The 13,679-nt window shown below is 38.6% G+C and overlaps 1 protein-coding gene across 1 annotated transcript; it reads left to right on the top strand.

The window, feature by feature from the left end:
* The first annotated feature begins 205 nt into the window (after nucleotides 1-205).
* On the top strand, nucleotides 206-1,446 carry LOC149040527 (uncharacterized). Its single transcript, XM_089182466.1, has one exon. It carries the CDS (start codon nucleotides 335-337, stop codon nucleotides 1,235-1,237), a length of 903 nt encoding a protein of 300 aa, XP_089038592.1. The 5' UTR covers nucleotides 206-334; the 3' UTR covers nucleotides 1,238-1,446.
* The last annotated feature ends 12,233 nt before the right edge of the window (nucleotides 1,447-13,679 follow it).

A 13,679-nucleotide genomic window follows, 5' to 3' on the forward strand; every position in this document is an offset into this window, starting at 1 on the left:
GGCTATGAATTTCCTTTAAAAAATTGAGATCATTAATGGCAAAGTTTTTAGCTTATTCAGTGAACATCGAAAAGGTTCTATATTGTTATATTCTTTCCGAAAGAAAAAAAAATGAATAAGCTGAATGATTAAATTTCCGGATATGAATGTCGAAAAAAGAAACACGAGGATCAGTTTTAGTTAACAGACGAAACTCAGTTGGTCAAAACACGTTAAAAAAACATAAAAAGCAATAGTTTACATATTTCTTTATCGAGAATATTGAATTCTTATTTCATTTTATCTCCAATTGCACTGTTTTCTGTTATTTTTAAGCTAACAGAGCTCAGAGAAAATGCAGCCTTTCGGCTCAGCTTCAGAGTGTATTCCATGGCTTGTGGTCCTCATCATTGAATGTCTGGCCATTGTCATCCTCAATATCATCACCATTGTTGTTTTTGTGAAGATGAAGTGTCGGCTACAGCGGCGGAGTACATATTTGATCATCCATCTGGCGATAGTCGATCTCTTAGTGGGCGCAGTCTCTGGGCCACTAAACATTGAAGAAAGGATAGCGTGGCTCTGTCCTCTATGGAAGATCAGACGAATGACTAATTGGTCTTATCATTTATCTTTTGCATTTGTAAATTTATTCTCGTTCACTTCCCTTACAAATCTTCCTGCCATTTCCTTAGAACGGCTACACGCAACATTCTGTCCATTCAGGCATCGCTTTATGAGGAAACGGGTTTACAGAGCCATGATTATTGTCATTTGGTTAATAGCTATTGTTAGAGAGGTCGCTCAAATTTTCTTATGGGAAATTAGTTATTTTGAGGTAATTCATACTTACTTGTATATCCTATTTTATGCAGTTTCTTTATTTATTATCTGTGTATCATACATCCTCATTACCATCAAAGTACAATGTGGTCGTCATCCTCAATTCCGTTATAGGTCCAAAAGAGAAAGAAAACTGACGGGTACTGCGCTTACCGTCTCACTTGTATCGTTACTTTGTTTTCTACCATTGATAATATATTTAGCATGTGCTGGCCTTTCCTTTTCTTCTTTCGCGAATTTTCATATTTATCTGGCTATGTTAGTTCTATTTCTAGCTAACTCACTTGTAAATCCTATAATTTACGTTCTTCGGATGCCAGGATTCAGAGAAGGTTTATTACAGCTAGTTTACAGGAACCCAGGCATTTCTAACGCCTCAGCAAACCTACCACTTCGTAACCTTAGAAGAGTATAGATTAAAGGTAAGAAAACTACTAGCATTTCCATTTTTTGTTTTGGTTTCCATTAAAATCTTATCACTTGTAAAAAAATAAGCTGGTGGCATACGAACAGATAATTGATACAGTATAGTTTTGCCTTAAAGTTTAATCAACTTTTTATAGGCCCAACATTGTGATCATTTGCATAACAGCTTGACTTGAATCAAAATAAATATGAAATTTTAACAAATCCGAGATGAATAACTTAGAGGGACTCGCCCACCCCCTCCCCCACCCACATATATTGAGGAGGCTGTGTGAACATGGAAAAGATTTTTTTTTTTGTTTTATTGAAAAGCACTATGCGCAAAGGAAAGCAATGCAAAAATGTGTGAGTAAAAAAAGTCAAAATCGTATTTACAACATCTGGAATAACCACAGTTTTTATATGGACGGGAGTGTTTTACCGGGAAATAAAACACTGACGTCCACACTCGTGGTATTAGTACGACCACCACATCCAGGAATCGAGAGGCATAATCATTTTCATTTTGTAACACGTGGTGTGGTGATATTGAGCAACGGCGACACGATTCGGGCCTGTTTAAACTTTGCTGAATGAAGTTGGTTTGTTTGTGGTTTGGAATATTAATTGGCAGCAAAATTCATTGTGGTAAGCGACGAAGATGTAAATCGGCATTTCTCCAACAACATGAGAACGAGAAAACCGAGATATCTTCTCGCCACCGAGTAATATTCTCAGTTTATCTACCAGTGAGAACAGAAGAGTCCCAAAACGCCGACGTTTTATTTTATTTATCCTTTTTTATGAAATGAAGACAAAACGGCTTATCATATAAAAAACATGGCCAATTTTCAGTTGAAAACGTATTCAGCTCTGTAATTATAAGTATGTCATTCCATGGAAGGTTCTGAAGATGGCCGACAAGGATTGAGCTTTTGCCGATTCACACGTGTGGGAAGCGAACGCAAATACTGGCTCAAGAAGATGTGCCACTTTGGAACTTAAGAATATCTCGGATAAATGGTTGGAAAGGATGCTTGACTTTGATGTGTTCAGGCAGCGAGTATTTGTATCGCTAAAAAAGATTTTGTGCCATTAGTTTTTGCGTTCTTTCAAAGTATACTTAGGGACGGAGAACTGAAATGAGGAAAAGAGCCGTTCCATGGAAGGTTCTGAAGACTGGTTCATACGTGCGATGCAAATGCAAACGCTAAAGCAAACGCAAACAGAAATGCAAGCGAGTTCACACGGCCAACGCAAACGCAAGGAAAGATAGATACGCAAGCGTAGTAGAAGTATTTTTCCAAGATGGTCGACAATGATTGATCTTTTGCCGATTCACGTGTGGGAAGCAAACACAAATGCAAGCTCGAGAAAATGAAAATTTGTTTGTTCCTTGCGTTGACGCTTGCGTTTGCATGTGCATTTGCGTTGGGGTGGTTCACTTGAGCAATTCCTTGCATTTGCATTTGCATTTGTGTTTGCGTTCGCTGAGGTTCTTCTTGTGTCGTTGATTGACCGAGGGGGTGTGGGTACTAATCCTTTTACTCTCTTAGGTAATTAATTCAACTTTTCATGTGTGCCATCAGTTTCTTGCGTTCTTCCATAGTATAATTGGGGACGGATAGCTGAGATGAGGCAAAGAGCCGGGCTTCTTTTTGTAAAAGCGGCGACATTAAGGTTCAAGTTACATTAAGCAATACCCTGTTATTTCATTCAGACCGAAGAAACTGAACTATGTTGTTATCGTACCTGACAATCCTGGTAACTGGTTGTGATAAAAGTTGCAATTCTTATCTAAGCTGACTAGCCCAATCCGAATCAAGTAACACCTTGCCGCAAGAGCTGCCATGATTAATGACGTCTCAAGTTGACACACAGCCTCCTGCAATATATATAAGATAAATGAATAAAGAGGGTTAGTTTATAAAGAAACTGTGGTGCTGCGTCGATGGGAGAGTATAACAGGGTAATTTAGTGTTATCGACTGAGTTGAAAACGTAAATTGGCCACCGTAAAGAGTTTAAATGCTGACGTTTCGAGCGTTAGCCCTTCGTCAGAGTGATGGGAGGAATTTTGGGTTTTGTGTGGGTTTATATGCAGAAAATGGAGCTACGCTATTGGTGGGAAGAATGAATTAGTTGAATGAAAAGCGTTTGTTGATACCGTGGGGATTAAGGGTGCCGATTTAGAAGATAAATTTTTGCTCCAGAGTTTTGCGGCCTTCCGAACTGCCCAGATATAGGAAGAGGCCGCAAACCGCCATATGCTGTTCAGAATGATTTGGGGGATTAAAGTGTCTCGCGACTGGTTTGAATGCGTCCTTGTCATTTCTTTCTACGTGGTGAAGGTGTTCTCGGAATCGGTCACCTAGTCTTCTTCCTGTTTCACAAATGTATATCTTTTTGCAACAAGTGCAAATTATGCAGTAAATGACATTGCTCAATTAATTGGCGGAGTTGCACGTAAAGTGATCAGTGATCTTAATGGATCTCTTGGGTCCCGGCATTTTCTCTATCTCATTCAAAACAAAAAACTGTTGGAAAGCAAGAACGAAAGAAATTACTTGTAGTGGCAAACACCTTCGTTGCTTCTCTTAGAATTGGATTTCTGATCGAGGTTTTTGCCAGTCCTCAATATGAACAGTAAGAGAAATTATTGAACGAACATCAACCTGATTATGATTATATTTACCTGGGAAAAGTCGTCTTCTACAACGGCGTATGAGTAAACAATTTATCTTCTTCTCACTGAAATGAGATAAATGTGAAAATCAGCCAGCCCGGGTATGGTAAAGTTTAGTCATTTTACACCGCAATTACTTATCCTCTGGCTCGACCATGGTGGTATCAGTAGGAACTCCCGCTTAGGAAGTTTTTATTTTTCGGCGTTAAATTTCCATAACTTCTTAAACCGATGACATTTATTATACTAAAACATTTTCATCCCTCAAAGTTATACTTATTTGAGGTGTATTTTGTAGTCAGTCACTAAACGGACCCTTCAAAATCTTGACTGAATACTTTTTTATTGTGTATAGTCCGCTAAGTAGGAAATGTCAGCTCGAGAATAAATTTAGACATTTCACTAAACCACCGGCGAGTTTACAAGCTCTTACTGTGAACTATGATGTGTTGATCGACTAAGAAATACTTTCGTGTTTACAAACTCAGATAAGTCGCAGGCAGAAGTACTTAATACGGGTGCATTTACTTCTCACTTACCATGCCTCGTGCCCTGCTTTCTCCATGATCGATGAACGGACCACGCTTTTGACACTGACACCACTCAAGAAGTTACTGGTATCGGTGTCAAATTACCACGTTCCGGTGTTACATAAGTTTAGGGCAAAAATGAAAAGGACATTTTCCAGGACACGCTAGCAGGTTTAAGGCTCATTAGCAATCTCAACAAAACGCAAGGCTAGTTCAGACGAGCGAATGGATAAAAAGTTCCTTGAATAAAGGTTATTTTAGGTTACTTCAGTGATACACAGGGATGCACAGAATCAGCGCGATCTGAGAGTGAGGCGTAGGCGAACTTTCGATTCAAATTGAAGTGGCTTGAATACAGATCTTTTTTAGGCAAACAATGAATGCAAAAAAAGGGCTAGATAAGGGAAATAAAAGAGTACCACACATTCGAGTTGGTCATTGCTTTCTTATATTTGGTGGCTCCTAAAGGAGCCGTTTGTTGAAGTGACTACCCAGCGGTAAGTCACTGTTTTCTACTTGGTGACTGATCTTGGTTTCGCCCAGGTTAGTCTCGTGCGCTCCTTGGGCTTTCGCTCGGCTTGCTTGTTCCGCTCACGGTAGAACGAGATCTTTAGAAGGGTTGAACCGAATACTACTTTCCGCACCACGTCTTTACAAGCGACGGGGGCTCCATTCCCGCCTTGACAGCGCAAACACCCCGAATGATCAAAAAACACTTTCTTGCGCTCTACGAGAACAATCTCGACGGGCTTGCCGGGCTGCAACCGACAAGTCGTGGAGGTTTTGAGAGTAATTAGTGACCATCCGGCAGGCATTATGGCGTCAAACTCGTGAATGGGCACAGAAAACTTTGTCGCTTGCAAAAGATTTGGCGCGGAAGGAAGACCACCGAACAACTCTTTAAAGGCCTCGGCATCCATCGGCACTGTGACAGACGAACGTCTCACGATGCTGGTTGTTGGCGGTTTCTTCATGTTCAGCTTTTCTGCCACTTACACAGCTAAGGTCTGCAGCAAGTCCGGAGTTCCTTGGTGGCGTGTCCTAAACACTTGTTTAAGGCGCTCGTTTGTGTCGGCTTCATCCACCCAGCTATCGTTCTTCTTTCCATAGCCACGCCAGCGGACGAGGTACTGAACGCGACCGTGGGCGTCTGTACGCTTATCGAGCACTTTCGAGACTTCGTAAAACTTGCTCATGTTCTTAGCTATTCTCTCAGTAAGGGATAATCTAAAGTGATTATGACTTGCGTTTACGAGGCCTTTATATGCAAGTACCACAAAGCAAGTAAACAAGCAAGTCCAAACAAGTCACCATTTTTTTTTTCACTCACCTAATGCAGTGATGAACATTTTTTATTTAAGAACTTGTGGCCAACCGGAGAATAAAGTCACTGAAACGGAAAAAGGTGCGAAAATCGCCTTCAACAGCGAGGTTTATTTGCTTCAATAGACCAAAAAACAAAATCGCGAGCCTGAGCGTTTTAATATGCGCACTGTTATTCAAAGACTTCACTTACAAGCAGCGTTTAATGACAACCAGCGTGAACCAGGAAGCGCAGGTCTAATTTAAATGCAAAATGCACAAAGGCTGACTAAGATTGAATGAATGGTTTACTTGTATCCTTGTTTCTCTGTTGGAGCTTTCAGTTTTTTACTGGTTTATTAAGGTGCTACAAGGGAACGCCTTTTTTAATATAACCAGAATTTGTGGCATTGAAGTCGATAGGGAGTTCCTCATTGACAACGCAGTAATGTCGGTTGGTATTTTGTTCGCTTTTTCTTTTGGCTTGCTGTATGGAAATGTGCCAGAGTGTGCTGCCGGCCAACTACGCAACACCCGTCATTGACCAAGCGAAAATGAAACTCTATAAATTTAAACCGCTAATCGCCATAAACTGCTCAACCCTGACGCTACTGTTTATATTCCTATCTCATCTTCCATACTGCATCAGCCAATCTGCCGCTCAAGTCCTTTTACCTTGCCTTTCTGTCTACGTTTGTTGTTTCTGCGCACTTCAAGCGGAAAAAGTGAAATCAGTCAAACGTAAAAAGGTGCGAAAATAACACCTTTTTGTTTTCTTGGCTTGCATACTCTTTTATACTCATCGCGCCAGTGGTTGAACATTGACAACGCGAGAAGAAATTTTCAGCAGAATACAATTTAGACTTCTGCGATCAGTCCTTAAGGCCTGCCTGCGTAAACGGGCCTTAAGGAAAACAAATATTGAGCAACTTTAACGTTGTGGCTATTCAAAATTCTCTTGATGGGTTCAGTAACACCCTGTATGTAAGGAATAACAGCAAAACCAGTCGCTGGTTCCCTTTCATCAAGAGCGTTACTATTTGTAACTGGTTTTTGGCAGTTACGGAGAAAAGTTTTTGTATAGCCATTTGCCTTTAGGACATTGGAAACATATTTCCAAACATATTTTCTCAATTCGAAGGCTGAGGAGAGGAAATATGTTTCCAATGTCCTAAAGGCACAACGTTAAAGTTGCTCAAAAACCTTTTCAGACTTTGGGGCAGATTTTCGCCAAACCTAAGGATCCTGTCACGAAAGAACAACGAACCGACGCAATTTATTCTATTCCTTGCAATGACTGTGATAACGAATACATCGGACAGACCAAATGCCAGTTTGGTACACGGTTAAAAGAGCACCAAAAAGCGGTTTTTCTTTGCAAAAAGGAAAATTCAGCTTTATCGGAGCATACTTGCCTAACCAACCATACAATTGGGTGGGATAATTCTAAAATTATCACTACTAATCGGCGTTACCACCAGCGCCTTTGTTTGGAGGCTTGGCACATTAACTCCGCCCACGCTCCTTTAAATCGTGACGAGTACGATGGCGGTCTGCTTCCTGACGCCTATTTACACCTCGTCAGAAAAAACGCCGCTAATTAGTGATCATATAAAAGGACCTCTTGTTGCAGCGTTTAGATCACCCCTGATGAAGGCACTAGACAGGAGTGTCGAAACGTTGGGTCTATGAATTGTAACTTCTTCGGTTACATTCATTAAATCTGCAAACCAGTGTAGCTTCAAACTATGTCGGACTGTATGACAATCTTTACCCTGGACAATTACTGACTAACCCCCTGTTAGTCTGTTCAAATTTTCCCAAGTAGACTACCACTGGGGAAAAATGTCATCGCCGACAATTTGCCGAATGAATCCGAATCAAGCCGAGTAAAAGCTCGTGATACTAAATAGAAAAGTCCCTAAGGATGGATAACAAAAGGCCCATTGTATTAAAAAATCCCAACCATAACAATAGGCAAAGTTTGATATGTTCGTTCAAATTAAGGCAATACAGGTGTGTGCTTCTATCCAAAATTTCGGTTTAGCTGCTCTCAAATTAACACGCTCTAATTACCTCCCTTACTTCTGCTTCAATGATATAATTTCTCCCGTAAAAACAAAAAGTTTATGCTGATTCTCTATATTCCTTTGTTTTGTGGGTGAATTTACGACGATACAGGACTTTAATCACACGAAGAATCGCGGAGTTTAGGCGGATGCTTTTATCTGTAATTCTTCTTTAGCTGCACTAAAAATGCCCTTCTCCTTTCAGCTATTATCTGTCAATCATTCCGGAAAACCAAATTGAAGTTCCAATAGTGATAAGTTTAGTCTGCATTACATTCTTCGTCAGCATGCTACTTCTTTTCTATTTGAAAACCGTCCTTTCTGCATTTGACTTAAAATACTGGTTTGTCTGTTGTTTCGAATATTAATTGGCAGCAAGATTTGTTGTGGTAAGCGATGAAGATGTGAATCAGCATTTCTCGAACAACAAAAGAACGAGAAAACCAAGATTTTCAAGGAATTTATCGAAAGTTGCGACTAAACACAGGTCAATTTTTCATCTATCCGTGCTGAACGGCCTTCAAAGGTTTGTAATGATTAGTGATGAGTGATCTTATAAGCTTTAAATTACTCCAAAACGATTCAGAGACTGTTAATATCTTGTCACAACCTCCACTAATTTCATTCAAATGTAACAAAAACATGGGCAACTTTTCGGTAAGAAGTTCATTTCAAACCAATGACCAACCTGGAATTTTCAAATGCGCTCGCTCACGATGCAAGGGCGAACGTCGTGAAATGAAAACAGCACGGCTCAACATAAAAGAAACATTGCCAATTGTCAGATTGAAAATGCATTCAGCTTTATAATTATAAGTATGTCATTCTATCTAAGGATCTGAAGACTGGTTCACAGGTGCGATGCAAATGCAAACGCAAACGCAAATGGAAATGCAAACGAGTTCACACGTTCAACGCAAACGCAAGGAAAGAGAGATACGCAAGCGCAAGAAGTATTTTTCCAAGATGGCCGACAATGATTGAGCTTTTGCCGATTCACACGTGTGGGAAGCGAACGCAAATACAAACTCCAGAAAATGAAAATGTTTCATCATACAAACTACTGTGTTATACAAAGATTTCCAGCCCTGAGGAAAGTGTGTTTGATATCGCTAATCAGCTGCTGACACGTTACCCGCCTTTCGCGCCGCTCGGTCAGGTTGATGAAAGAACGGCAAAGCCTTCACCATTCTCAATCCAAGGTCGTTTGTCGGAATATTTTCCAATTATGGCTGCAGGAAAACTGAAATATCCGTATCGACGCTTACAGTCAGTGACGTTGAAACTTTCTTAGAAAGGAAAAATATCAGAATACGAAATTAAAAACCGAAAGTTACGTATTTAGTGGCTTCAGTAATGGCATTTCTCGCGGCTGAGAAAGAAAATCGACAACTGGAAGATTTGCCATAGGCCGATTATGGCCGTTTACCTGAATGATTTCTTCCGCCGGTAAGGACCAATTCAATACCTGAGAATTTTGTATATTGAAAATTAGGCCCATTGTTTTTGTTGTGATTCAACGCATGTTTTCATCTTGAGTGCGCCAATGCACTTTACAATTTGTATTCGGGGATTGTCGATCTTTTTATTTTCATTCATTAATAGAGTCGACTTTTCTTGTCAGTAAAGGGCTATTGTGTTTATATGAAAAACATAATACATGCATGGTTGCTTGTAGATATGAAATTTCTCTTCTCGTGTTCAACTCGACATCTCACTCGTAGGGGTAGGCCTCTCTAAGTTACATTAGGGATCTAGAACATCGGGGTTTAGCTTCGCAAAAGCATGAGAGGACGAAATAAAGAAAAAGACGAATGGCGAAACTACTAGTAAAATTATTATAGACTCGCTATTAAGGTTCCAAGCCGGTAAATATTTAAGTTTGCTTTCGGTATAATATTGACGGCGGTTTTTGTATTACGATTTTTTTAAAAACAGGTTTCATGCCGATGCAATTCGAGTTATCCTGCATGAGCGGACGACCTCTTAGCTCTTATCAAATTGTTTTATTACGAATAACTAATTACCGCAGTAAAACGACGTTTTTTAAGTTTGCAATTTATGACCGTTTTTCATCTTTTGATGTCAAGAGATTTTGTCGACCACTTTATCGTCGCGTTTTATTGCGTTGGCAAAAAACAAGAGGGAAAAATCATTAAACGAGGGAGAACATTTAGCTTTCGCAGCCAAATACAAGTTGGGAGTCATAAGTTTCAAAATGGCTGATTTGTTTAAATGAGGAATTTCTAACAAAGCCATCAATATACGAGTCTTATAGTTCACTGTATTAAACGAGCTACTTCAGTGCAAAGAATATCAATGTTTTTAAAAAGAGCAAATTATCTTGCCGAAATTAAAATCTTACTGTATATTTCACAAGAAAGGCTTGAAGAAACATTCCGTCCATAGGTTTCGTTTTATGGGCAACTGGGTTTCAGATGTCTACGTTTCGGATTGATTGACAAACAGATGTAAGACTCCTGCAATTTTAAAGAATTGAAGTGCGTGATCAATGGAAGTTTTTAGATGAGAGTCTATGTTTACAGTCTAACTACGGTTGTGACGTACAAACACGCGTGTATCTTCTGATAAATATACTTTACAAAAGCAATGGAAGACTTTTTCCCGAATGTCCAGAAGTTCATCAAAACCCAGGGTGAATGATCGTGCATTGAGAGAGTACTCCAAACTTCTGCATTTCTGGTTTAAATAATTCTTTTTATCAAGCTTCCCCACCCCGATTCAAGAGAAAGTACGGCAATATAAATTTAACTCTCATTAACTCTCACTTGAATTGCTTCATTATGTATATATTTCCAGACGTCGATCTAAAATACAGCCTTCAAGAGTTTGCATTCGTTTATGTAAACTATGTAAATGAACGCAAAAACTTCGGGACAAAGTCGCCTCAAATAAAACACACTGTAGGTGCCAAAACACCTTAAAACGCGACGCTTTGAATATTGCATTTTGACTTAAGTTTTTATCGGAGGGTCTCAATGAGGTGATGGCTTTTACGGCTAACGGTTAACACCTTTGTTTTCACTGAAACATTTTTTACGGCTAACTCTTTTTACGACTAACGATTAAAATTTGTCAATTTTTTACGCCTAAAGGCAAAATGCTTTGGCCGTTTTACGGCTCACGGTTAAGCGCATTGAGACCCTCTTATATGATCTGGGATCTGCAAATTGGTTACGCGAAACACTCCTGTCTTTGAATCTGGCTGAGCGTAGAAGAGAAGACTCATAAGAGTTGACTAAGGATAGAAACAGTACAAACATCTTAATGATTAAAATAAAAACCAATGCATTTTGTCGCTTATAGAAAACTAAGCAACGATACAAGCGCAACGATTAGTGGGCTTCCGAAGGATTTTCTTTCGCTTGAAATCAAACGCAAAATAATCGAGGATGATGACTGAATTAACCTATCATTTCCCCCTTAATAACCTCCTTTATGATCCCGCCTGTGAGACAGTGAAACACAAGGCTGTTGATTAGTTTCTTGTTCATGAAAATAGTTTTTAATTTAAGATGTGATATTACAACAGAAAAAGAGACTGTCTACTTGATGATTATTCTTTTGAGGTACCTTGTAAGAAAATAAAGTCTTTAATTAAGAAATTATTACCAGCTTTCAACAACACAGTCTTTATATAACTACATGTAAAAGATGCACGGTCTTCACCATCGCCTTAAAGACTTCTTTTCATTAAACTTCTATGCTGTTATCTTGCGAATACTTCATTGGAAATATAATCTAAACCTGTAATTAATAACTTGAGTTAAGATAGGCAATTCCTTGAACTGAATATAACAGGGAACCAAGTTTTCAAGAGAAGTTTATTTTTAACAAAGGAAAATGACCAGTTCAGTGCCGACATAAGAAATGAAAAATCGACTGAAGAAGTTTTTTTAGAGGAAAAAAGAAAATTTTGTAGACTATTCATCATTAACAACATTAAAAAAAATTTGAAATGTTTGCTCAGCCAGTTAGATTGCTTCTTGTTTGATATAACTTTTCCTAGGCCTGTAAACACCAAAAGCTTTCAAAACTTTCAACACTCCATTCAAGGTTTCTAGAAACTATTCTTCTTCATTTATTTGGTATTCAGGTATTGATTCCCAAGAGGAGGCTGTTTTGTCGGCGGTTTGGATTCACTTAGATACAGAACCTTGTTTGAATTAACGACGAACAGGTGTAGTAAAGCTTATCTGTTGTTCCTGTTCACCTGCACTCAAAACGTCTTCCGACATTTAGATATCATATGTCGGCATTTGGAAAACTAATTTCGAGTCTTAATAGTGGTGTGCTTATTCTCTATCACTATTCCTTGGCTTGTTGTTTTCTTATTCATTGGAACTCCAACTCCAACTTATTTTTAAGAGGATACGAAGTACTTCGTTATCAGTGAGGTATGTTCATAAGATTTCAATCGTTTACAAACTCTGACATCGGTGAGATGAGGTAAAACCAAGTACAATGGGTGGAGAGGAGTTATGGAAAATCCTTGTCAGCCAGTGAAAAATTTTAGAATTTTTAGCAATGTTTCCTTCTTTTATTGCTTATGAAACAGTTGATGAATTTGAGACCTCTTGTGAAAAGCCTGTTGCTTCTCAGTCTTCGTTACTCTTTCGTGACGAGACGATGAAAAGATCTTTCTTAGTTTCATTACCGAGTACAACATTTACCATGTTAAAGAGAGGACTTGATCCCCTCTTGCCATCTTTGTTATCTTATTTACGCACATCGACAATCTTTTACAAGTATGTCGAATATTTTAGTTTGTTTCTAATGATGCTTATAAAACGATTAAGGCAACTGAGATCTATTGTATAAAGGCTTTAGCTTACTCAAAGTATTTCAAACTTCCGGATATGTATTGCACCCAAAAATAGGAACATGAAATTGAGTCAAAGCACAAAAGAAAGGTAGCAAATATAATTCTGTTGCTATGGAAATTCGGAAAAACTGATAAGTTTACTCAGCATTGCACTCTTCCTCAGCATGCTGCTTTCTTTTCTATTTGAAAACCGCCCTTTCTGCATTTGACTCAAACTCAATTCGTTGAAGGATAGAAACACTTTCGTTATCAGTGAGGCAAGTTCAAAATATTCTTAAGATTCGTTCGCAAATTCTGCTTTCGATGTGATGAGGAAAACTGAATCAATATGGACGGAAATATGTCATTGATAATCTTAATGATCGTCAGTAACGCGACGAAAAAGACCGCTTTCTCTAGTTTGTTGCTTATGGTATTGACAAAGGAAGAAATTTATCGGAAGTGAGAATAGACAATGATTAAACTCTCCGGGTGTCGAAAATAAAACATAAGAGATGTTTTTCCTTTTAAAATGTTATTAATATTTCAACCCATCTATAGTTAATTTTTCTTTGAAATTTTCAAGGCGATAACAACAACAACCGTATTTCTAAAAGCGGCACCGAGAAGAGGTGCAGGTCTTTCTACTCAGTCTTTCTACTGTATTTCCAGAAGATCTTTAAATATTTGTCGCCGTCTGTTTTTGGAGGCTTTAAATTTCGTTCAAGCAATTGAGATCACTAGTGGCAAAGCTTTCCGCTTATTCAGTGAATATCGAAAAAGTTTTATATTATTAAATGCGCCTTTATCGAAATAAAAAGCAGGAACAGGCTAAATGATTAAATTTCCGAATATGAATCTCACATCAAGAAACATGAGGATCAGTTTAAGTTAATGGACGAAACTAAGTTTTTCAAAACACGTTAAAGAAGCGTAAAAAGCAATATTTGACATATTTCTTTATTGAGAATATTGAATTTGTATTTCATTTTATCTCTAATTGAACTGTTTTCTGTTATTTTTATGGCAGCTAACAGAGCT

This window comes from Pocillopora damicornis, chromosome 9 (assembly GCF_964200805.1).
Source record: "Pocillopora damicornis chromosome 9, jaPocDami1.2, whole genome shotgun sequence".
Taxonomy (NCBI): domain Eukaryota; kingdom Metazoa; phylum Cnidaria; class Anthozoa; order Scleractinia; family Pocilloporidae; genus Pocillopora; species Pocillopora damicornis.

Excerpts from the sequence above, each read along its gene's own strand:
- LOC149040527 (XM_089182466.1), top strand. The coding sequence starts at position 335 with ATGCAGCCTTTCGGCTCAGCTTCAGAGTGTATTCCATGGCTTGTGGTC.